Source organism: Gavialis gangeticus, unplaced genomic scaffold, assembly GCF_001723915.1.
Source record: "Gavialis gangeticus isolate Ggan-Ray unplaced genomic scaffold, GavGan_comp1, whole genome shotgun sequence".
NCBI classification, from domain to species: domain Eukaryota; kingdom Metazoa; phylum Chordata; order Crocodylia; family Gavialidae; genus Gavialis; species Gavialis gangeticus.
In genome coordinates this window covers 169202855-169229207 of record NW_017729024.1, presented here as the reverse complement: position 1 = coordinate 169229207, position 26353 = coordinate 169202855, and the positions used below count along the sequence as shown (strand labels likewise).

The 26353-nt window shown below is 46.2% G+C and overlaps 1 protein-coding gene across 1 annotated transcript in view; it reads left to right on the top strand.

Annotated features, from left to right (window-relative positions):
- The first annotated feature begins 6 nt into the window (after positions 1-6).
- CELF4 (CUGBP, Elav-like family member 4) overlaps positions 7-26353 on the top strand; it is a 1092004-nt gene continuing 1065657 nt past the window's right edge. The window contains exon 1 of the mRNA XM_019518096.1: positions 7-368. Coding sequence (XP_019373641.1) covers positions 89-368 — 280 coding nt within the window. The 5' untranslated portion in view covers positions 7-88. The remainder of the gene's footprint in view (positions 369-26353) is intronic.

The window sequence follows — 26353 nt, the reverse complement described above, 5'->3', positions numbered from 1 at the left end:
GGAGTGTGTGTGTGCGCGTGTGTGTGAAAGAGGGAGCGAGGGAGAGAGAGAAAAGAAGAGGGGGGAAAAAGGAAAGAAGATTTTCTCTATGTATATAAAGATGGCCACGTTAGCAAACGGACAACCAGACAATACCAGCCTGAGTAGCAATCACAGCAACCCCAGTACCAACGGGCATATGAACGGATTAAACCATAGTCCCGGAAACCCATCCACCATCCCCATGAAGGACCACGATGCCATTAAGCTCTTTATTGGGCAGATCCCCCGCAACCTGGACGAGAAAGACCTCAAACCTCTCTTCGAGGAGTTCGGGAAGATCTATGAACTGACGGTGCTGAAGGACAGGTTCACTGGGATGCACAAAGGTGGGCTAGCCTCCAACTTTTCCGGGCCGGATCGGGAGAGGAAGGGGACTTCTCTCTTTTTTTTTTTTTTTTTTTTTTTTTTTTTTTCTTTTTCTTTTTTTTAATTATTATTATTTCTGCCAAGGGACTTCTGTTTATTTCTTGCAAAGGTGGGGATGGGGGGGAGACGGGGGCTGCCCCCAGCCTGCTGGAGGGATGCCCTGGGAGGAGGATGCAGCCGCCGGGGTCCGGGTGGCCGTGGGGAGCTGTCCACGGAGCGCGGGTGCTGAAACCACTCCCGGGCTTCCTGCTCTCCCTCCGCAGGCTGCACGCTCCCACCTCCTGCCCCAACTATTGTTTCCGAGACACCGGTGGGGTTTTTTTTTTCCCAGTCCCCCTTCCAGCTGATACTGATGATTCAAGCCTGGGAGGAAAAAAAAAATAAAAATAATATTTAAAAAAAAAATGCTGGAGGGGGAATGGCTATGGGGGGTAAATGCATGCAGGGGGTGGTTGGTGGTGTTTTCCTCCTCCGGGCATGCAGAGCTTCAGATACTACTTTAGCCTGCCTGGTCCATTGGGCTGGAGGAAAGCAGGAACTTTTGGGTCTTTTTTTTTGTTTTGTTTTGGGCATGATTATTTCCAGCTCTCCCTCCGTGTGTAGCCACCCTGCGAGGATGCCAGCTGTAGGGAAGGGATGTGGAGTTGAGAGGCATAGGATGCAAAGCGTTGAGTGCGGGGTGGGGTGGGGGGAGGCAGAGGGGGGGATCATGCTTGCAAGTCGATGGATCGCCACGCAGGAAAGTAGCACTCAAGTGAGGAAGTTGGAGGTGATGGCCATGGCACAGCCGCTCGCAGCCCAAGCCAGGCACTTTGCTAACTCTCCGGACACAGCTGTGTGGCGAGGGCATTGCCATGCCCTTTCCAAGAGGGCCACTCCTGGCATCCCAGCCGCCGCAGCTGGGCGGGCAGCATCGCCTTGGCAGCCAGGGCGAGGGAAACTTCTCTCGACTAACCCGACGGCTTCAAATAGCAGCCCCAAGTCAGGCTCCTCGGAGCGAGAGCAGCAGTGGCTTCACGTCTTTGCAGATCGCCTGGCGAGCTGTAAATCTGAAAGTTAATGGCATGGTCAGAAGTCAAGCCCCGGCACACACACACACCCCCAAAAGGGGACAAACCAGGATGTCTCCAACTACAAATACCCCCGATCGGGGACACTAGGGATGAGTGAGAAGTTCCGGGAGACATCCCCCCTCTCCAGCCCCCCACCTCCTCCTCCCAGGCCGGGGATGGGTATCACCCACCAGCACCTTTCCCCCCTTTAGCTTCCTAGAAAGCCCCACGAAGGGGCGTGTGTGATGTTCAACCCTTGCAGAAACCCTCGAAGCAAATTACGCCCAAGGAAGGTGACAACCCCGGAGGCTTTGCCTAAGAGCCGGGGCGTAGCTGCAATGGGCAGGGCGGGGAGGTGTGAACGACTGGAGGTTTTTCTTGAGATAATTAGTCGGAATCGTAATAAACTTTGCCAAACAGAGTCACCTGAATGCCAGGCAGAGAGGAGGCGACGGTCGGAGCTGGGAGCCAGGCAGAGACTTCTCTCCTCTTAGTCCCGTAATTATTCTAGCCTCGGGCAAACTTTAATTTCTATGTGTTTTGTGGAGGTTCCCTTTTCTTCTCCACTCACGCCGCCGTTTTGGGGAGTGTGGCTGTGGAAAAGGAGCGCGTGGATGTGTGTGTCTGTATTCACAGGCGCGCACACTCCGAGGGGGAGAAGAGAGGGAGACCTCCTTTATCTCGCCTGAATATGTGTAGCAAATACCCCTGCAAATTAGCAAGCCACTCCACTCCCCTCCCTCCCCGAGCTGCCACCCCAGCAGAGGCAGGAGGAGGGGGGATCTGCCCAGCCCATCACCCCAGTTTGTCTAGAAAGCGGATTCATTTGGAGCGTGCTACAACTTCGGGACTTGGGAAGAGGGGGAGAAAATGATGGTGCTGATGGATGCTCTGATGGAGCGAAGCTAGGGTTGGAGTGGGGCTTGCAAAGACATGCCGGCGTTGGAGAGAGCCGTTTTATTTAGCCCTTCCAAGAAGAGTTGGATGCGGCTGATTTATTAGCTAATCCTGATAAAAATGTGCCTCTGGCTAGCTGGGGGAGCGGGAAAAAAAAAACAAAAAAAAACTTTCTTCCCACCAGTGATTAATTACTATTAAGTCAAAAACCAGGGCTTTGAAGGATAGGGGCCGTGTCTGGCTTTTGGTGATCTCTCTCTCTCTGTAATTGCCCCTACCCCCCTTTTCTTTTCTTTTTAGATGTTCTTTTCTCAATCCGCCGGGCACAGAAATATATTTCTTCCCCCACTTCTTGTGTGGATTTGTGGAGGCAGAGTACAGGTCTCAGGTGTGGGGGGGTGCTCCCCCCTATCCATGCTTTCCAAGCCGATGGTTAAGCCTTGATCTCTTTAGCTGGTTTCATTTTCAGATCTAGAGAAACCTTGGAGGTGTACCTAGGCAGGGGGCTGGGGGGCTGTGGTTGATTCCCCTTGTGTTGTATACAGTCGGCATCCTACTGCAACAAGGAGTGAGCCCGGAGTGAGACAGTGCAGACCAGAGTTAGATCAGGTGTAAAGCCACTGCAAAGCATGGCTAGGATGAGTGTGTCTTGGGGATTAATATAAGGAGCCTATGAGAGGAGAAAGGGGGGCTTCTGCAAAACGGGGGGGGAGGGGGTTGCAAATATAGGATCTGAAGGTCAAGTCTGCTGAAAGGATCCATCCAAAAGGCCCACAAACTCCCAGATTCTGCAACAGTGTCACAGCCCAGGATGCTTCAGGGACATGCATTGGTTAGGCAGGCACATGGGGAGGGGGAAAGGAGGGGGGTATTGGGAGCTGCCTGATCTCAGGGGGGAAAAGGGGCTCCAGTGCTCTGTCCTCAGCTCTTCCATCCTTCCCATGATCCCCAGCTGGGGCAGGAGCACATCCATCCTGGGGTACTTTGTCTCATGGCAGGGAGAGCGTTGTGTGGCCGCTCTGCGGGCAGGGACCAAGCTGACCCACCCAGGCGCTGTCACACTGCTGGAGTTCACTAATCATACGAGTACAATCCAGGCAGCCCTTCATTCACAACTTCCCCCTTGTCTAGCAGTGGTGGATGCTTAAAGGCTGAGTTACTGGGGGACATAAAGGTTAGTGCTCTCAGGACAGCCATATTATCATGCATTATCTTTGAAGTCATTTAAGGCCAATTTAAGTGGTATTTAGTATAATATTTATGAATTAATGCAATCTAAATATAGGGCTGTCCCAGTAGGATTGAGCAGCCTTTTCTACCCGTGCATACTTGTTCCCAAGGCCTAGAATGTGTTTTAATTCGAAACATGCAGGTCCTCGTAATACCCTGTTTAGGAAGTCAGACCCGATCTGCGCATCCCACACAGAACTCAGATTTGGGGAAACGCAGGCGGGTCGGTGTACTTCAAGAATGGAGTTGTATGCCATGGGAAAGCAAGAGGCAGTAGGTCATCTTGCAAGCTGCACTGTCCTTTCAAAGCTCCTCTGAATGATTGCAGTAATAAATAACAACTCCCAGAACAGCCCCATGGGACCCCCCTTGTTAGGGTGATGTCTCCAGATGAACTGCACCTCACTCAAGGAATCAGTAAATGAACCAGCAAGATGCTATACCAAAAACAAAACAAAAAAAATCACTTTTTATAGCCCATGTTAGATATACTCTCTTCTCTCACCATGCCTAACTGTGAATTTCAGACACCTGGGATACAGGTTCACAAAGCTTCTATTCATTATGTTTTCTCCTCTTAAGATAGATAGATAGATAGATAGATAGATAGATAGATAGATAGATAGATAGATAGATAGATAGATAGATAGAAGAAAATATAATCCTTGTTAAGTCTCAGCATGAGAGCTCTTTTAGGCTATCTGAGAAATTCAAAGGTGTAATGACAATGGCTGTTAAATTATCATGCACTGCAGTTAGATATAAATTTATGTGTATATATACCAAATATGAAATATGTGAGTGTGTGTGTGTGGATATATATACACATACATATCCATACATATATAAAGACTTTGGGAGATGACAATTTAGTTGAAAAGGGCCCCAAGTAAATACAGGTGCTGAATAAACTCCTCCGTAATTGAAACATAAGGTTTGCTTGTCTGAAAGCAATGCACATAGTATTTAGTGCGGTAGTAAACCAGACAAGTTTTAGGGAGGGGAATACACAAATAAAGTGGAATGAAACAGAGGGAGCTTTACGCCCGGTGTCTGAAAGAACAATCCCTTAAAACATCCAAAATGCAATCAGATAGCTTGATGTAAGAAAGAGAAACGTAAAACCCAAGAGCCAGTGATCTGTACATTTACACCTACCATATATGTATACGTCTCTCTAGGTATATTTGATATATTAAACAAATAGCCCAGACTGCTTTGTAAATGAAAGTGCTAGATTTTATCTCCTTTTTTGATTGTCTGGACATGGATTCTGGTTTCTAATAGCTACTGCACCTCGTCCTGATGCCGTTGTTATGGTTGTATCAGCATTTCCCATTCAAACTCCAGGTTGCAGAGTTCTCTTGGTAACAAAGTTTGACACTTAGCTACAGCTTTTACCCTTATTTCAAATTGCAATCCTAATAAGGGTCTTCATTCATTTTAAAGTGAAAGAATGGCATAGAGAAAGAAGACAATAGAAGTTTGCAGTGCTTTTTTTTTTTTTTTAACTCCAGCTCTTCCATCTTTAAGTTTGTATTTCACAGATATGGATAAATTGAAATTCTTCATGCCTTTCAGCATATAATATTCCTTTGTACATCTAGGTGTTGTATGATAGGAACAAGGGGGGGGGGTTGTGGGGTTTTTTTCCCCGAAGAACTGACTTTGTATTTTTTTTAAGTGAAGCCGATAGAGCAACATATATGTCCACGGTAGAAGAGAAACTGCAAAGTAAGGAGAGCATACAAGCCCACAAACACCTGAAAGGTAGCAACAGAAAAGGAGAAATATTCTGAGTGGTCACTGACTTATCCCATGACTGGAAAAAAAGTGCTAGAAACATTGTCACACTGGATAACAGCCATGGCCCATTGAACCCAGTTCCCTGGCTCTGGCAGGAGCCGGTTCCAGATACTACAAAAGAAGGTGCAAGGAACATTTTTAGCAGATGTTTCAAACTGGATGTGAAAAAAGTCCAGCAGGCAGTGGAATAGTGTTCGGAGGGACCGTGTCGGAGAATCGCAGTGAGTAAGCCTGCAAGATTTGGCTTGCATCTAATAGAAATTTGGTTGCAATGCACCGAGAAGAGTTCAGGAACTTCTGTGCTTATTATAGAGGAGCTGGGGGGGAAGGGGGTGTGAAGGGGCTGAACAGTTGAGGAAGACCTCTTTTGGCTTTCAGAGCTAGGAATACACAGCAACATTTCTCAGCAAGATGCCAGAGGGTTGGGGTTTTTTTTTTGTTTTTTTTCAATCATGTGTTCCCTGTGTGTATGCATTGATCCGGCAGGCCACAACCACTCAAAAGGAGTGCTCCGGCCTCTTGTGCCAATGAAGTGTGAACTGAGGATGGTTTATGCAATAGGCAGCAATGTCTCCAAAGGAGAAACGACTGGAGGAGATGATCCAGTGTATTGCATCAGTTACCTGCCGGTACCAGAAAGATTTCTCTAGGTGTCAGGCAATTTACAGAGCAGCAGGCCACAAAGTCCACCCCCTTAATAATCTCCTGGCCATGCCCTGCAGCGAGTTCTCCCTTGGAGTGATTGTACCAGGCAGGTGAAGTTTAAGATAGGGTCGGTTAAACCTAGTCTTTAGTGAATGGGGTAGAGGGCTGGTAATCCCAGCATGCTCCTATGCAAAAGACCAAATGTCCTCTGTCTGTTTGCCATCCAATAGTCAGTGGGACTTTGGCCCTCTGATTCAGTGGTGTCCGCATCAGGCCGCATGCTTGGAAGGTAACTAGCCCAGTGGCTCTGCTTTAAGGCAGGGGTGGGCAAAATGCGGCCCTCCTATCCGGCCCGCAGGGCCCCTAAAAAATGTAGTAAATTAATATTTATCTGCCCCTGGCTCCCTGTAATGCGGCCCTCGATGACTTGCCAAAACTCAGTAAGTGGCCCTCTGCCCAAAATAATTGTTCATCCCTGCTCTAAGGTGTAGGTTCCCCATTGGTAAACCACTGGAGTGTGAATTAACCTGACAAACCACAGCCCGTCCGTCTCTCTCAGCACTTCTTGTACACTTTCAGGCTTGGGAACTTGTCTCTTCTAGATTTCTGTTGGCAAGATAAAGGTATGAAACAGAGGAATGGGTAGTTAAACTGCTCTTATGTGAGGCCCCTTTCTGTATTTCCTTACTCATTGAAGTCTTCCAAAGATGACAGAGATCATAGCACAGGGCAAAGCCTGATGACATTGCCAGGGAAATGGGGAGAAAAGTCCTGGCAAGTGGAAGTTTTGTCCTTGCTCCCCCGGCGGAGCCAGGCTCTGCACCCCAGGGACCTCTGTCCTCCCAGCTCCTCCAGCCATGGGAGGACTCTGATCTTAGGCATTGCTGAATGATGTTCTGCCGCTCTGTAGGAAAGCACTGCCTGCAAGCTAAAGCCAGGGTATCTCCATGGCCTGTGCATTTCCTTGCTTTTGTCACTTTGAGCCGCAGCTGGAGTGCACATGCAGGTGACTGCAGCTTTTAATGTGCATTCATTATAAACAACTGACATCTCTAAGGAAGAGAAGGCTTATTATGGTAGTTCCTTAAAATAAAGATGGATGAGGACTTTAAGCCACTCAAATAAAGTGCCGGACCATACGTGGTGGTTAAAAATACATCATAAACAGCTATCTAGTCCATGTAAATGAATGGAAGGACATATAAATATAGACACCATGTTAAATTTGTCAAGCAGAAGCAGCCGAAAATAACGATCAAGGCAAGAAGGGGGCGGGGGGCGGGATTGATAATGAACTGGACTCCAACAAGACTTTAATTGACAGTGACTTCTGTGAACCAGCTTTGGACAGTGTGTATAAACTGACCACAATGTAACTTTATTGCAATGCACTCTTCCTTTAATTAATTGTCACCTTTGTTAAGACTGGCTACAGATCAAAGGTTTAAAGATACTTAGCAGGTTCTTAGTAACAAACCCTTCAGATGCATTAGAAATAACAGACAGCTCAGCCAATGAGGCATGCAGATTTCGATCTACCTCACCCTTATCTGTTTATTTCTCCCTCCTTTGTTGAACATGGGCAATCATTGCTTAACATTAACTGTTTCATAGGAAGGCTTAGCTGTTGAGGCTGACACCTCCCCAAAAGTTGGGCTGTAAAAATGCGGAGGAGCATTTTGCCATCAGGACCTTGCAGACAGCAGAGAGCAAGTTGCCTTAGAGACAGAAGGACAGACAGAAAATTCGCCACTTGCTTTTACTACAAACTCTCTCCCCCTCCAAGCCCCTAGTTTTTAAATCTGTGATTTTGCTATTTTAATCTTGAAAATATTCTGCATGGAAGGTGCAATACAGAATAAAGCTGAGGAGATATACAAATACATGTATAAGTGTATTTGCATATATAATTAGATATGTGTATGTACGCATGCATTGGACATATGTATCCATAAACACATTCAGTGTACATATAGACATATATATCTGGATGTGCATGTACATGCAATACCCACACACTCATTTGTATCTCTAAAAAATCCCTTTTTAAATGTACTACTACAGAAATCTTCTTAGGTGAAAGAGGCAGGTGACTTGAAGGCTATTCTTGGAATCATTATATCAGGGTTTAATGCGATATGTAGCTGTTTGTTCATTATACTAATTTAATGATACAGTCACACCTAATTAATCCATGTCTGGTTTATTTGTACATTGTGTGTGGGTCTCAAAAATATTTTAAAGGTAACCAGGCTGACTTCACAGTGTACTGGGCATGTAGCTCTTGACATGACGCTTTTTCAAACAAAATGAAAATGGAGCTTTGCAGAGAGAGTTGGATTGGTAAGATGTGACTGCATACCTGGGCTGTTTCTAATTTGAATGTCAGTGTATATAGTGCACATACACACACAGGCCACGTATGCACGCATGTATATAAAGGGCAGGCTCACGTTTGCACATTGCTCTTCTCCCTTTCAGTCTCTAAGGATAGATTCACCTCACATAATAGGCATCACTCACTGCAAAACGCACACAAATATCTTTGTTGGATTCGGTAGTTCTTCCAGGTAGATGTATAAAGCAGCATCAACCTAATAATATCCCTATAAAACAGTGCATCCTTACTGGGATCTAGAGGGATGAAGGCTGTCAGAAGATCAAAAGATATATCACAGTGTGCTTGTAGAAATCCCCTGATTATGTTTCCTCTATATAATGCTCTAATTCACTATTTGATCAATTCTAAAAGGGCCAGAGCTTTAGGAAAAGGGGGGGGGGGAGTACTAGGTTAGTAGAAGCTTGAGGGTGAATGAAAATCACACCTAAAATTGTATGCAGCAATACAGTAATGAGCTTATCAATACTTCTTTAAGGAACCTGACAGTCCTATAGGAGAGATTCAGTTCTGTGAGCAAAGGTCACAATATAGATATCCATTATTAATATTATCGATAGCTTGGTTGACCAGTCTAACCAGAGACTGTATAATGTAACTGCTGTTAACAGTCAGGGAGGAAGACTAAGCAGAATTTACAAAATTGCCCACATGTAATATTAATCATATTGATTGATTCTAATAATATAATAAGGTAAAGATGTTTAGAAGCGCTTCTTCAAAATGTTGCTTGGGAAACAGGATCCCTTTCATGAGAAGCAGCGTGAAGTGGCTTGCCACTCTTTGAAAGCGAACCCAGTGAAAATTGAAGGTAGTGTTCATCCCTTGCCTGTTATTCCACAACAGGAATTTTCCCCCTGTCCAAACAGAGCTGGTATCCTTGCCCTGCTAGCAGACATCGGTGTCTATCTTCCTTTCAAACCAGAGTCTTGCATGGCTGTATCACAGCACATAAGGCACTGGAGAAATCAGAGACGGCAAAGGACCTTTAGGCCATCTACTCCATCCCTAGTTGTGCAGGATTGTTCCCTAAAAGCATATTTCTAAGTGCTTTGTTAGCCTCTATAATGATGCAAGAATCATGTTGGCTTGTTGTATTTCCTCTCTGCTAAACATTATTTGAATGAATATGAAAAGAACCAAGAGAAGAGCGTAGTTTAAATATAGCTGACATATATAAAAGGCTTTCCAAATCAGCCAAGGGCCCGATCCAAAGACCTCATTAAGTCAAGAGAAAGATTCCCCTTGATTTCAAAGGGCTTTGGAGTAGGCTCTGAAGATAGGCACAATTTTGCAGGATACCGCCCGTGAGAGAAGAACTATGGATAACATGCAATGTGACTGCCTTCAAATTGTTACTCGTATAAATCTAGACACGCAGACCTGCTTGCTTCACAATCTCCTAACTACTCCCTCTTCAGCAATATGCTGCCTTATCTAGGTTTGCGAGTTGACTCTTTCGGTTATACCATTCAGCTTGAAGTGTCTTGTTCTAGTTACTGCATGGTAGTTTCAGGCTGGTTTGCATTTCATTATCCCTTGCTTCAGCTTAGAGGGCAAATGTTTCCCTTTCGTGTGGGTTTAATTGCTTTTAAAAGCTATTTATTTGATCAGATCCCATCTTCAATAATACATGGAACAGGGATGTGATTTTTCACCTTCTTCACTAGCATATGCTGTTACTCATTCATGCAAACCCTCTCCCTCCATCAGAAGAGAGGGTTTTTTTGGATTTGTTCTTCTTCTCTTTTTCTGTAAAGCAAGACAAAGGAATGTAGAGCTCATTCAAGATCTTGGCAATAAAAAAGGAGGAGGAAAGAGAAAGATAAAAGAAACATTTACCTTGATGCGAAAATGGGGTAAAAAAAAAAAGCCCTTTGAAAAAGTCCTCCAAGTGCATTATTGTTCCATTTTTATTTGCCAGCGCCTGGATGTAACTGATTTAGATGTCAAACAAATAAGTACCTTACAAATGATTTCACTCTAAGTTCGGTCATTAACGGAAGGAGGAAAATCAAACCGACCCGTAGATGTGTTGGAGGGGAAGCTGCACATAAAGATACCGCCGGAGATAATGGTGATACAGTGGTGACAGTTTTTACATTCTACTAGTGAGGATACTAAAAGTTAACACCAAATTAAATGAAACAAAAGAGAGCATTGTCGTTCGGTCGGTACCATTCACTAATGGCTAATGCATCGGAGAGCTGCGCTCCTTAAATTGCTGTCACGCTTGCTATTCCACGGAGCGCAGGGACGGCGTGGTTCAGTGGTTAAGGACTGACTGCGTGGGGAAAGCAGATGCCTGGGTCCTAATTGTGGCTCTGATAATGACTCACTTCTGCACCTCGAGCAAGTCACTTAAACTCGGTGCCTGAAAGCCACATTCAAACCCCATTTTGAATCAGTGGGAAGAGTCCCTCCGGTTCAACGAGCCATGGGCCCAGTCCTTGCAAACTGAGGCTAATCCGGTGTCTCAGGATGGGGGCGAGGGGCGATCGTGTGAGGCTTAATTAATATTGGTAAAAGATTTTGGAGAACCATAGACGAGGTGCACTGTTTCGTGGCAAAGCGTTCTTGGCAGGGGGATTGTGGAAACCTGAGAAAAGGTTTTTCAGATGTGGGTGGGGAGGCGGCAACTTTTTTTCAAGCATTTAGTTTTTAAACATGAATGTGGGGCTGTTTGAGAAGCCAGCAGAAGTTTTGCCATTCATTTCAGTGGGAGAAGGATCGAGTCCTTTCTTTGTAATGCTGCTGCCTACAGAAATATCATCATTCACTGATTCAGGAGCTTGCTCAGTATTTTTATTTATTTATTTTTTGTTAATGAAATGTGCACCCTGGGTATTATTGTTGCTCTTCAGAGATCTGCACGACTCAAAGTTTTGGTGCAGGGTTGCGTCATGTCTTTGTTGCTGAGGGGCCCAATCCAACGCCCGTTCTTTCCAATGGATTTGGATCAGGCTGTTGGCAGCTGGCCCATAGTCGGCCTGGGACAGCAGTGTCAGGCTGCTGGTCTCGGTTGGGCACCTCTGGGTGGATTAAGTGAATTGAGTTAGTGGCTTTTGTTCATGTGCTAGCACCTGACCCCAAACCTGGTGAAGTCAATGAGAGACCCAGGCCTCATTGTGGTGGGATTGGGATCAGGGGTCTTGCAAATAAAAGCCCCCCCTACCAAAAAGAGACTATTGCTACTGTGGCATCCTTGGAAAAGGGTGTGGGAAGACTGGAAGATGGGGTGTGAGAACACCCTTGGCATAGGTGACTGGTAGGGGGTGCATGGGGGTGCACGTACCCTCCCTGACGGCGGACACCAATGCTGTCGGCAGGGCTGGTGCCCCCCTGACAGGGCCACCACTGGCGGGGGCTTCTGTGGGTGCCCCCCAGGTTCAGGAGGCACCTGTCACTCATGACCCTTGGCCTTTCCACTGCAGGTTGGTCAAGGCAGGAGGTAGTTGATACAGTTACTACCCAAAAGATATCTCACTGAGTGGATAAATATTAATGGATATAGGAAGCATTTTGCTTAAAAAACATGATGTTCAGTTTATCTCCCCCACTCAGCAGCCAGCAACTAGCAAATAAAGCAGCCTTTATTATTTATATATATATATTTTTCATTCTTAGTGACTATGTCCATATCAAACTTTTTGTTTCCTCTTCTCACTCATGTTTTCAGCACCCCGAAGAGTTAGGGTGAGGGCGCTTTTTGAACCTGAACGTGTAACACCCCCAGAATCCCACCCGCGACTCCTAGTCCAAAAATATTTGAATGAGCTTTTATTACAGACATTCTGACAAAGGCAGCAAGGGAGTGTGTGTGTGCATGTGTGTGTGTGTGCGTGTGTGCACGTGTGTGTACACAAATGTGCAAACATGATGTCATCCAGATTACCTGAAATCCGGGCTCAGTCTCAATGGGCCTGGGAACAGCTTGGAAAGTATTTGTTTGCTTAATTATTTACATATTACTCAGTTTTCCAGGCAGCATTTGCAGAACAGAGTGGAGGGGGGGCAGAGGAAATAGAGAGAGCATTGTTTTTTGAAGGAAACAGTGCTTCAGACCAGGCTCCCTAGTAATGGTTGGCATGTGCTTTAAAGCGATTACTCTTTCCTGATTAATTCATTACCAAGGGCTGCAAAGGTACTGGGAGAATTTTGATTTTACCATTTGATTCACAAAAGGATTCACCGCCTCTAGATGCATGCACACACACACACACACACACACACACACACACACACACACACACACCCCTCCAGTCCAGTGACAGGATCCCTTGCTGCAGATTTATAATTCAAATAAATAGTGAGGCTGCCCACTGGCCCAGTGACTCTGCTCTGTGCTGCCTGTTGAGATCCCTAGGCAAGCTACTTGCTCCTGAGGCTCCGTTCTTTGGCCCAAACCGATGTTATTGCTGTCCCAGTTCAAGGCCCGGTCTTCCCACCTCTGGGTTTCTCTCCGTGGCTGTAACTCCCAGGCATAGCCTTCCCCCCCCCCATTGAGATTCCAGCTCCAAGCTCAAGCTTTGTGGGTTCAGACCTCATGTTCCCCCCTAACTCCCTCTGCACAGTCTCAAGGCACAGAGAGAAAAAGCTGCCCTGGGCAAACTTGCATTTTGGCACCCGTTCCCCAAGCCCTCTCCACGTCACTGGAGCTGCTGCAGACGGGCAGGGGCATGGGGCGCAATGCGGCAGGGAAGCGGCATGGTGCAGCAGGCAGGCCGCCCACACTGCTTGCCCCAGCAGATCCCCTTCTCATGGCCACTTTCCCTCTCCAGCCATTCCCTTCCCTGGCCGATGCTGTCCTACCACTTCATTTCCCAGGGTCTCTCTGTCTTCCTCAGACTCCCACAAGGAAGTTCAGCTCCATATTAAGGTCCTTCCCCTACACTCTTGCTAGCTGGTAGTCACATCCGTGCTCCCTGTGTTCATTTCTTGGCTCTACAACCAAAGTCCACTAGTTCACTGTAGCACCTACCCCGCACGTCTCTGCTTCCACCAACATGCTGGGGAGGTATGCAGGGTCTACCGGGAGGCAGTCAGTCTCCCTAAGTCAAGTAAAAGCTATGGCAGGCATCAGAAAGCCTCAGAGTCAGTGTGTCCTGGCTAAGGAAACCTGCTACAGTGAAAAACTCTGGGGCAGGGGAGAAGGGGTGAAAACAGGGGAGTTATCCATTGGACAGCAACACTCAAGTTTGCAGATCAACAAAATAATATAACCAAAGGTAAGAGAATTTTACCAGCCTAATCAAATGGTTGCTTTAATTCAGTCATCAGCAGGTTTCTCTCACCTGAGCGATAATCCCTCCTATATTTTCCACTGAATTTTTAAAATCCGTACTTATTTGTAACTTATTTCTTCCTGCTTCTTACAAGATTTTTTTTTCTGCGCTTTCTGCGCTTTATCAGCGCATCCGTCTCACTTGTCCCAGCCAATCTCCAAGCAAACCAAGTCGTGTCCCCCCCGCATCCCTCCAAATGAAAGCAGCATGGTCATGGCTTGGGATGGGGGAAGGCAGCTACCTCTTTCCAGCCCTGTCACTAGCATCCTGCATAGTCCTGCATTTAAACCTCTCTGCACCTTCATTTTGATACGTGCAACAGAGGGATTCGAGAGACCCAGCTTGGCCAACAGTTTTGTCTGGAAAGTATCTAAGTGCAAAGTAATCATGATTTAGGTCTGTGCTAAAGGGCTGGGCATTTCCTCGTATAGGAGGCAAGTGCAAAGACCCCCTCGGATAAAATGTCCTTACATCCCATCCACTCAGAAAGTATCAGTGACTAGAAGACACCTTGAGATCTGCTCATTGTTTTCTGCGGCCCCTTGCTCCTTTCCATTAAGTCCAGCGTTTCTTTCCCCTGCTCCTCCCTGCGTGATTTATTTATAAAAGCAATGATTGCATTTGTGTGTACTTGCGTGGGCAATGCCACAAGGCTCGCCAAGCTGCCGAGTGCGGTGACCAGAAGGGTGCCGTGTATTTAGCAAATAATAATGAAAACCACAGGCACGAAGTGCGGAGAGGAGGAGAGAGAGCAATACTTCGAAGCAGGGAGGGGAGAGTTGGAAGGATGGCACTTCTCCTACTGATAAATCAATGTACCCTTCCCTTTCAGATTGGGGTGGTGGACTCATTTCAGGATTTGCTGTCTGGTTTCATAAAAAGACAGCTGAAAGGAAGAAGCAGCATTTCACAGTTTTTTAGATGTGGCAGAATTCAGCCCCGTATGCAAAAGGTAGCACTAGTCAGAGCCGGGCTATTCCTTATGCTTGGCTTTACTACCAGGGAAAGTGTCGGATCTTCTATTCAGATCAGGATAGCCAGCTATGCCAAAGGTTTAATCAAATATTAAACATGGTCAGTAAACTTAAACCAACCTTGGATGTGCAGCGGCACTTCTCCCTTTCAAGCAAGCGCTCCCGAGGAGAAAAATTTCTCCCAGCGCCATCTGACTGGCCTTTGCTGTGGCCAAAAGGCAGATATTTTAGACAAGCACCGACTCTTGATCTCATAGACTTGGGAGTGTATTTCTGCATAGGCCATCTATAGAAATGGGAGATACCTGTGTACATGCATATTTAGATCTGTGCAAGCACACCTAAAGATCTATCCATTCATTTATACATACACAGGCAGTGGAAAAGTGGAAGTGTACATACCTGCATTTATTTATACATATATAGAAGGGTATAAAAGTACCTGGGGATAGATGATTATATATATATACACCAATCTACCTATATCCTTGATATATTTATGTATCTATATTAATGCAGGTATATGGACCATAGATATATCTTCCAGCATGCATTTATTCGAGGGGGCTACTCCATGCTGGAGTGCTTTGGTGGGACTTATGGTTTATGACATTCCCTCTCCCTTCTATTATTCATTCTCTGATTTTTATCTAATCTCTCTCTGATTGTCCTGGTGCTGCTTAATAGACAAAGTGAATTTTTATTACATCATCAATATAATCTCCAGCTAATCAGCATCTGTGAGCGCTGCAGTGTACCCTTTGGCTTTTTGTCTGTGTTCATAAATAATAATAAGAAGAATTTGAGTCTTTTGTGGGTTTTTTTTTTTTTTTTTTTGGATATCAGACTAAGACTTGCAGACAAACAGTTTCGCTCCAGCCTATTTGTTTTAGAAAACGTGAACCGTTCCCCCCACCCTCTTTGTGCAGCCTGTCCTGAATACTGTCCAGATGGACTCCTTTGTGTCTAAGCTTTAATTCCTAGGTAAACCCATGCATGTACTTTCAGGGCCACAGAGATGTAAGTTAAATGCACGGTTGTGTTACATTGTACTTACACACATGACCTTTCTGAGAATTGTCTACAGTTTGTTCAGCACTGATGCTAGACTAAACTGTTCACAGATACCTATAGGTGCATCAGACGTATACCTGTCTAACATATACCCCCGCTTAGCCTTTTTCTTTGAGCTGATCTTCCCAGGAGGATCAGGAGCCAAGACTCCCACATTTTATTCCTATTCCCCCCTCCATCAGCTTGCCGTATAATATTCACCGTCACCTAGGGCTGAGAAGTTTGCGCAATTAAGCCCTTATCATCTTTGTGCCTTGGTTTATGTGTCTGTAAAATGGTGATAACAACACCTGCCCATATCCATAAAGTTCTTTGAGAGCCCCACGCTTTTATTCATTAAGCTGCATCAATGATGTATAGATATTTATAACCTGGCTTTCTCTGTAAAACCCATTTATTTTGCAAAGCCTGACAATGCACCTGCAAGGTAAATAAGCTATTTAAAACAAGCATCCCAGTTATGGAAAAGGATGCCACTTTTATTCAGGATGCAAACCTTCATGTCTGAGTCCAATCTCAAAGGGCCGGGACTCGTTCGTTCGTGGTTGCACAGCACCAGATGTGAGGCCGAAGCTGGAGCACGAGACAATAATATGCAGCAATAAATAAGTGCATACACCTGTGCACACACATAGAGCCCGTATAGACAGATATACTAGCTAACACTGGAGCTATGAGGATGAGTCTATTTTTACTTGAGATGCAACATGCCAATAGCATGTAGGCCTCCATTCAGCAAGGCACATAGTTGATTTAATTGCACGAGTGGCCACTCTGAAATCCATGGGTGCATGGTGTTAACCATAAGCTTAAATGCTTTGCTAATCCAGGGGCCCTGAAGAATATTTAAGGTTCATAAATAATATCTAAGATTGTAGGAGTTTTCCGAGACCAGGTGTGAAGCATCGTTCTGTGACTCATAAATGACACTCTTTAGATTGGAGCTGAAACAGGATATTGAAATCACAGAAGAAGGACAAAGTGTTGTCAGTACATTGTGATGTGAATGGTCCTGTGATTCCTACCTCTTAATAAACTGCCTTTCTGACTCTTCTTACAGAGAGATTCAGATTAGGGCAGACCAGGGAATGACATTTGATCCTGAAAAACATGTCAAAAAAAAAAAAGGTTAGAGTCTCGTCCAAAGTTTTCATTTTTGCTACACACCTTTCCCTGCATCTCCCCCCCTCCCCCACAGAAAAAAAAAAAGGATCCATCAGAATCAGACACATTCGTTTTGACAAACTAGCCATTTATCATCGAGGGGAAAAAAAAAAATTCATGAAAATTTCAGTCAGTTTTATTTCAAATGATATAATCCCCCCCTCCTCTCCATCCTGCCTGGCAACACCCAAAAATAAGGGATAAGCTTCTTAATCACTGTGCATATAGGGCGCTCAGAGCCAGCCTGGATTAGACCCTTTTGTACAAGTGAGGGTAGTTTTCTGTTCTGCGTGAGCCACAGTGACACCCTGTATAACATCTCCCGGCTGATTTGCATGACTTTCTTATTGTTTGCTTTTTAATTGATTGCACGTCTCTCTCTGTGGCTTTATTTATTTCTTCTACTTCTTTCTTTCCTTATTCCCCCTACCCCCAATCGCGCCCCTCTCCCCAAATCCAACAGCTAACTCCCCTGGGGTGGCGTGAATACAGCGTCATCCCTGACAAAAATCTACCTTGAAGGAGGAAGAGCATTCCCCGTTTGTAACTGGAAGGCATGAAAAAGAACGCATCACTTATCTGAATTTGCTGTTCATCCAAGCACTGTTTATGGAGATTTACAGTACCTCGCCTCTGCAAAGAGCTCCATTGCACAGTGAGTGCTGGGGGATTTTAGGTGGCGGTATTAGCCGTGGCATTAAAAATGCATTGGAAGGCACAGGGTGGGAGATTAGTTGGATAGAAAGACCCATGAATGAAGGGTTAATTACATTCAAAGAGGCCATAGTAGGGAGCAGAAGAGGCAATAGGTTTCTTTTCTTCAAAATTTACTAAATAGCTGGAAACACGGTTTAATGAATTTTAATGGGATCATTCTGAATCCCATGCATATTGCATCTGCTGACTGTAGGAAGTCAAGGTATTGTTGAAAGGAAGGGTATTGCCCTACTTTAGGTTTCACAGTTCAGTATTTTTTTTAAAAAAAAAAAATCCTGCAAGAAGCACTTTATTCAGAAAATATATATTTCTCTCCTTATTTAATTTCCCCCCCCCTCCCCTTTGCAAATGGAAAAGCTTCTACTGTCTGGGAGCCCTCAATACCATAGATTATTCCACTGTTATATAACACATGTGCTTTACATTTATTGAACCAGCTTGTACCGTCAAGATAAAGCGGGCTTTAGTGGGGCTTTTTTTCCCTACTAAGGATCTATCCGTGAAGACGCAGTGCTGAATTCTGCTTTCTCTTACACCCACCTACATCTGGAGGAAATGACTTCCATGGATTTCTTCCAGGACTATGTTTGGTGTAAACAGGATCAGGATTTGGCTCCTTCTGGAAGGGGGCAGGAGGAGGGAAGAAGAAGAGAGCACCCGCTTTTTTTTTTATTTCGTGTATGCATTGACTTGGGATGGTGTCAGGAACTCTTCAGCTCATTTCCAGGAGGGCTCCGGCAGGGGCAGCAAAAAGACGATGTGCCTCATGCCAGCACAACACAAACACTGCTATTGCACTCGAGAGGAGGCTTGTCTCTGGCATGTCACGGGTGTGGAGTGGATCACCTTCCTAATGCCTTTGTGCGGCAGCATTGCCTTTCCATCCTGTGACAGAGAGAAACTGAGGCAGGGACGTTAAAAAGGCTTCAGTGGGGGCACATCAGTGCCAAAGCAGAGATGAGAGTTCATGGGATTTTGCCTTCCAGTCCTGTCCTATCTATCTATCTCCCTTAGGTATGTTGACAGTGCCCATTGCCTTGGCATCTGGGCATGTGCCTAAAACATATAAGGCAGGGCATCATCGCAGGCAGCCAGCAGGATAAAGCAGTCATATTTTCTTTCCATATTGGGCCCAATCCTCACTGTGGCCCAAGGAGAGATGGTGAAGTCCGTTGTCTCCCATCAGTGTCAAGGGAGTTCAGCATAGGCCCTGTCGATGCAAAACACTTGCACCATTTCCCCTGTACCAAAGCAATTCAAATGGTACAACCTGCTCAGTATGGCTGTAGCCATGCTATTATAAAGGGGACAGGGTATAAGCCACCCTAGTATAATGTTAGACAGGTTAGACAAAGCCCTGGCTGGGATGACGTAGTTGGGGCTGGTCCTGCTTGGAGCAGAGGGTCAGACTAGATGTGACCTCCTGAGCTCCCTTCCTACCCTCATTGTCTTGGATTTTATGATTGTATAAAGCACCTTTATACTGCCAGGTCCCCACAAGGAAATGAAGCAATATAGTGATTTAAATAAAAATATAACCACGAATTTCATGGACAGTTTTCCTTTGCAAAAGTGGCATCTTGATCCCCAGTAAAGCAATCCAAATCTGCCACAGAGGAGAGGCAACATGAGCTGAAGACCTGACACTGCCAGCACAGGTGTCTGGGTGTTGATTCGGGCTGTTCGGGAAACATGGCCCTGTTCACATATGCAACTTCTTCCTTGTTGCCTGTGGCAGACAAGTTCACAGGGGACATTTTTGGGGTCGAGACCCTTCTCTGCTTGCAGTCAGATAAGGTGGTTCTTGTTTGAAAGCCCCAGATCTATCTCCTGAGCCGGCTGGGATCCAGCGCTCAACGCCAGACCCAGTGATCTGAAATCAAAACAAATTCTTCCGTCATCCAAACGAGCCTTCAGCAGGTAACTTTGCTTTGTGCGTGGTGCCTTAATGCAGCTGGAAGGGACTCTCCTCCTTTTATATCTTCTGCAGATATATGCTAGTCTTAATGCTTTATCAGCTTGCCAGCAGGCTGCTTCCATCACGGACACAGCTGTGCAGAAGCTGTCAGCAATTTAAAGTAAAGTGTTAAACAATACTTCAGATGATATCGCGTTGTTGTTTCTTTTTCTCCTCCTCCCCTTCCCTGATGCCACAGCAAGTATTTCATGTTGGCTGCATGCTAAAATTACACAAGCCGGATGATCCTGTCCTGGCATTTGCTTATGGGGGGACTGTTTTCTCTTGGGGTGGAGACAATCAGATACCGGGCTGCTTTCAAAGATTGGGAATCACGTGGGAAGCTGCCTGTCTTGACAGATCACTCTGCTCATTTCAGATGTGCATACCAACGTATCAGTGCTTAGCCAAACCTCAAACTACCTCTAAAACTAGCCAAGGCTCTGACATCAATAGTTTCTTCTTCTTCTTCCCTTCTGCCTCCATTTCTAAGGCTATTCCCCGTCACGTGGCTGAGAACCGAGAATCAAGACATTTGGGTTTTATTCCAAGTCCTGCCACTGACTCGCCATACAGGCCTTGGGCATGTCACTGCCCAAGGTTTGGAGGCCTCTGGTGGGTGTGTTTTGAGTGCCCATTTTGAGATACACGCACAAGTTCAGCTGGCTATTTGCATTTAGGGGCCACTTCGGAAAAGTAGGCTGTTTCCATTCCCCTGGGCCTCGGATTCTGTAAAATGGGAACAATGCTTCTCCTTTGTTAAAAGGTGCTCAATATACTGCAGCATCCAAGTTTGAATGCCAGGAATAAGGCCCGGTTTCCTAGTACCATATCCATTGCATTAATGGGTAGTCCTAATATGCAGAAAGGTTCCTACAGCCTTGGACTGGGAAGCAGGGGGCTGGCCAGATAAATCGTGACACCATTGAATTCCCTTCCTGTTTTAATCTTTGCAAGCTGGGGATAATTACCGAGCCCCTGATGCCTGGGAATAAACTTTGCTTCTCAGATGTCTACTCCCGCATTGACCCTCTCCTAATAAATCAGCCTGGTTTTGATATAGGAAGAACCAAGGTCAGCATAGCTTGACTCCCTTCTCCCTCTCTCCGTCTCTTCCGCACACCAGATACAATGCTGCCACGTTGTGGCTCATTTCTATCTGTTCTGCCGCACACACACCTTACGCTCCGATCCTGGAAGCAAGCGTTCACGCTCTCTCTCTCCGGGGAAGGCTCATTGCTTTCTGACTCACCAGCCTCACGTTTCCATATGCCACCCACCCTGACTTCTCACCCGTGCCGAAGCCAAAAAGACCCCTGTAAATCACAAGCCGCTGGCACGGTGCAATACTTTCTCTCATCCCCGCTGCTGGAGCCTCCTGCAGAAGTGCTTGGGATTTGTCTGGTGGGAAGGCATAGATTTAACTCACTTTCTTAGGATAATCTTTCACCCCCTGGGGTCCTCATTCCTCCGAATCTTTACTCCGGTGAGTAATCGCCTTGGTTTCAACTTCAAGTACATGACGCTTGAGTCACCAGGGCCCTTTTCTTCCTAAATATCCTCTCTCCACTCTCTTCATTACCGGTTGAGTTCCTAATTTTTCTCTTTTCATCTTTCTCCCTCTCTTACTTGATTCCTTTCCTTTGGAAAAAATAAAACCCACAGCAGAGCAGGAAATTAAACCTTTACACAAAGACACTCTGGTGAGATGCTGGCTTTCCACTCGTTTATTATGTCCTGTTTCTTTTGGAGGGTGGAGCAGGGCACAGGAACTGCATGGGGGGTCTGGGGGGGAAGGAAATCATTTGATTTATTTTGGAGGAATCTCTTTTTCTTTTTTCCTTCCTCCCTCTTCACACACAAGTTGCACAAGAGCCGGAAAGCAGCCAGCAGTGCCTGGCCTGAAAGAAATGCTGGGTGGATCTGCTCCTGCTTTCCCGTGTATCAGAAACACAGTGGGTTCCTGCTGGAATTAAGGTCCCCGTTGTGTCCTCTTCCCCGAGCGGTAGGTGCACTGAAGTTTCAGCATTGTGCTGGGAAGCTGCTTTTTATCCAGGAGGTGGATTAATGACCTGTTTGGAAAGCTGTTTGGAAGTCGGGTGGCACTATTCCCTCTGCTCCTCCGAGCCTCTTCGCTTTGCCCAGGACAGGGCAACTTGCCTTAGAAAGGAAGCACTGGATGTCTCTGGTGCTCCCTTTTTTCTTACCCCATCCTTGGCACTCTGCATTCGCTGGGCTGTTGCACCCGTCTGGCCCATCTGGATGTGAGTGATCATGCAGGGTGAACTAAGTAGGCTTTCACATGCAGATCCAGGTTAGATGGTGTCTGAGGAGCTCCTGCAATGTTTTTAAGAGCCTGGCTGATGGCTCAGACTTCAAAGTTAACCTTTGCTGCTCATGGAAGTGGCAGTCTGACTGCAGGGAAAGCAGGCTGCCGATAACAGCCAGACAAACCCCTAATTTTGCGTGTCTGGGATGCCTCAGTTGCGACAAGGAGGAATGAGAGAGAAATGTGGTCTCCTCATCAGCTCTTGGACCCTTTATTGGGATAACTAATGAAGGAACCAACTGCAGGGATGGGGTGCCAGGGACCGCTGGGCTGAGGCCTGTCCACTCGTTTCATGTTAAGTCACCATCAAGTAGTAATGACATTGAGTCAGTAATGAACTGGCCCTAACTTGAACGAGGTGCTTATTCCAAAAGTTTCTCTGTCCTATTTCTGATCATAGGCAGAGCAGGGTTTTCTTTTGGTGGGCAGTTGTTTGGATGATTAACCACTGGGTGGTTAATATAAGATAAATGTACAGGTAGGAGAAGGCAGGGGTGCTCACTGTGACCTCTGGGCAGTGACAGCGGAGGCCTTACACCAGCCCCATGCTTGTCGCTCCTCAGTGATGCTTCCTGCATTTCATATCATCGTCCACCACAAGTTCTTCTAGAGGCATTTCAGCAGGGTTTAAATTATCCATGCTGCTATGGAAAGAACCCAAATACAAGAAATGAGGGAAGGCAGCGTGATTCAGTGGTTCATTCAGAGGAATTGATGCCAATCCAGAAACATCCTTAAGGAGCTTCTGGAAGTGAAGCGCATGCAGCATCCTCGCTAAGTCACGGGGCTGGTGCATACCTTTAAAGTTAAGTGTGTGCTTATATGCTTTCTGGCATCAGGCCCGGGGCTCTGGGTGCTATTCCTGCCTTTGCTCTTTATGCCCTGGGTGGTTTCAGGGCATTTTGTTCACATCTCTGTGCCGCGGGGTCTCAGGATGAAGATGGTGTAGGCAATGCCTCGGTTTTCCCAGTTGAAAGAGGGGGGGCGCTACTAATTCCCTACCCGGCACCCATGCAACATTTGCAAAGTGATTTGATTTTCATAGAGGACGGATGCGGCAGAAGTGTAGCCCCTTTCCGTTCCATTGAAGCAAACACCATAGGATTTGTGCAATGCATTCATTTCACTCCCATTGCTTCCTATGTTGCTTCATTTTGGATTTTTTCTTAGTTTATTAAATGTGGGGCATCATTTGGTACTATCACATTTATTATTTGCAGCCTGGTAACACCTGAGAGGTTCAGTTGAGACCAGAGATCCACTGTGCAGGGAGCAGTACAGGTCCATCGCAAGAAACAGTTACTGTCCCAAGGAGCTTACAGTCTACATAGACAAGACAGGAAAAATAGAAGAGAAAGGAGGTGTTTTGTATTGATTTAAGTGCTTATCCCTGTGGTCCAGAGAGACTAATGTCCATAAAGGTACATCGGTGTTTCAGTTCAGTGTCTTGACATCAGTAGGAATTAAGGACTTTATAGAGCAGGGACTAAGTGACATGCCTAAGGTCACAGAGGCAGTCTGTGGCAGAGCTGGGAACTGTATATAAATCATCTGAGTCCCCCACCTGTTCTCTAGCCCAAAGTGACCTTCCCATCCACTTTTTGCATAGTGCATCCCTAACATTCAGATCCCAGTGAGGAGACAACACGTCTGTAAAGGCAGAAGAAACCGCAGTGACAAAGAAGGGTATTCCTTCTAACCACCCCAGATACACAAGCATGGAAACCATTTGTTCAGGCTTGGGGCCTTAGTTACACCTGGCATCAGAGGACGCACATCAGATTTACATCTGAGAGCAGAATCTGGCCTCTGATTCACCAGTTCAGACATTTTTCACCCTGCTCTGGGGAGGGGGGTGGATTAGAAAAAACGAACTTTCTGCAAAGATCAATATGGAACATCTTATTCAATTAATCTTCAAGGTACTGAGCCTGTGAAGTCTGCTTTGGTGCATTTATACATCTTTCCCGGAGGCGTAGTCGGAGGGCCCTACTCTGCTTCCGTGGCTTGAGCTCAGGTCATTCCCACTCCTGCAGCCGCCTTGCATCAGGTACAGAGAGGAGGCAGCATCAGCATGAGGAGACATGGGGCCTCTCTTCTCTTGGGCTCTTGACTCACTGTGGTCTGTCACTTAGAGCCTCGGCTATAGAAAAATATGAAGAGCCAACACCATCAGCTAGTATAAATCACAGTGAAGTCTACACAAACCCAGGATCTGGCCCAACAACGCTTTGACTTGGTCTAGAGTTAAAAGTTTTGCCAACTTAGCTGTGTAGTTAGGAGCATGGAAAAAAACATCTCTCTCACCCCTGGCTGACAGAGCTAGGCCAGCAAAAACACTAAGAAAGAAACAATTATACTGGCAAGAAAGAGCTGCTTTTGCTGGTGCGGCTTGTTCCATTTTGGGAGCTGGTTTAAACTCTGCCGGAGGACTAAAGTTTGCAGTTACAGTTCTTCAGACATAATCTGGATTAGTACAGCCTTGTAAATGGAGACAAATCTCTTTAGCAGGGGTTTCACTGTGTGCAGATTTGAGGAGTCGCATCAATCAATCCAATCAATCAATCAATTGCTTATCAATCACTTGTTTAATTAATGAAGTGGGGAGACTTTTTGGTTCCTACTGGAGTGGGTGCGGTGAAGGCATTGCCCTTGCTCCTGATCCCTCTCAAATGTAGCTGGCCCGAGATTCAGATTCCAGCTCAGACGTTAGCGAGCTCAAGTTGGCATTATTGCACGGTACCTGTAAGTTTATATGCATCTGCTTAATGGGTCATGAGACACCTAGTCAATTTAAAATGAGTTTATAATAGTTTTAGGCTGCATGTCTGTCCTTGAGTCTCTCTAGCAACCTGTGCAGGTTGACACTCATATATTCTGAAGTTGTTCTCTTCCAGGGACTGCCTCAGGCTTTTGCTAATCTAGGGTCTTGAATGCATCAGATAACAAGTCTAAACTACAGCCTTTAATACGTGATAATTTAGTTAAATGGTTCCACATCCACATTAAACTGAGCACACATCTTAGGTGTCACCTTCCAGACCTTAGGTGAGACAAGGTCTAAGAGACATGGTGAGAGGCTACCTTCCCTCAGCATTCAGTTTAGAGACGATAAATGCACCCGAGTCCCAGTGGTTATTTCCAGGGGTCACTTAGGATAGCAGCAGTTGCACCAGTTTGGCTGAATGAGGAACTTGTATAAAAGGTGCAAAGTGGGGAAGGGGGAGAGTGGGTCAGGAGGTGAGGGGGTCTGGTGTGGTCTCTGGAGAATACAGCAGAGGTGATCTGCATCGTGGTGAACAACCTGGATGGTTACCACCAAGCTTGTCCCAGCCACCTGCTCTCAAATGCATGCTCTAAACCCAGAAAGGCCCCACCTTATATCAGATATCAGGGTCCAACATGTTGAGGGAGTGCCCCAGAGGCAGCCTCGCTGGCATATTTCCAGATTTGGAGAATGCCAGAGAGAATAAGTGGGTAAGGCTTGGGGTTATCACACCGTGCTGCAATGCAGATGTACCCAAAGAGACCTGATCATGGACTGGGCTCTGAGGGTGTAGAGCCAGGGGTAGGCTGTCCCTGCATTGGGAGCATGGCATGCGAAGGCATTTTGCTTGGCACGTGCACCCCGGGGCAGAACATGGGGAAAGGTCTGGGGCCACGCACAAGGATCAGGCCTCTTGTGGCTCCCCCGCCATCTGCCCTGGCATGCCGACATCTTACAAGTCAAGGTTGTGGGTGTTTTGAGCACTCTGCCCAACTCTATACACCAGGGGTTGGCAACACTTTGGGGCAAAGAGAGAACAGAAATGCTCCGTACCCCAAAAAAGGCATGGCTGCAAAGGAAATCCTAAGAAAGATGGAGACAGTATTAGTCACTGTGACTGTCCACATCCTCAGTGCTCTCCGTGGGGTAGCAGTGGGGTTGGGGTATTTAGCACGACAACAGTGATGGCTCCTGCGATGCCTCTTGGCTCTTCTTTTTGTTAGCTTTTTAGCCTTTTCTCCCCCAGCCCGGGGACGGGCAGAAGGATGGTAGCTTCTTTGGTCTTGCCCTGTAACAAAGCTCCACAGACAGCAGAGGAGACTGATGTCCTTCAGCCCTGATGCAACACCCACCCTTGGCTCCAAGCGCAGGAGTTGCCCCACTGAATTGAATAGGGTGGCGTTCACCAGATGCACAACGGGCTGGAGCATCAGTCTCTGACGATGCAGGTGAAGCTGGCTGGATATGAACCTCTGCCGAGTGTACAAAAAACCCTACATAGAACAGTTTTCTCTCTACTTTTCTGGTTTAAAAAGGCCTGGAGTTTCAGCTGACAATCTCGGTGCGCCTCCACCAGATGGCTTTACATCGCTTTTCACCAGTCTGGCTGTACGGCAATCTGCAACTTGTGCCGAGCGGAAACGAGAAGCG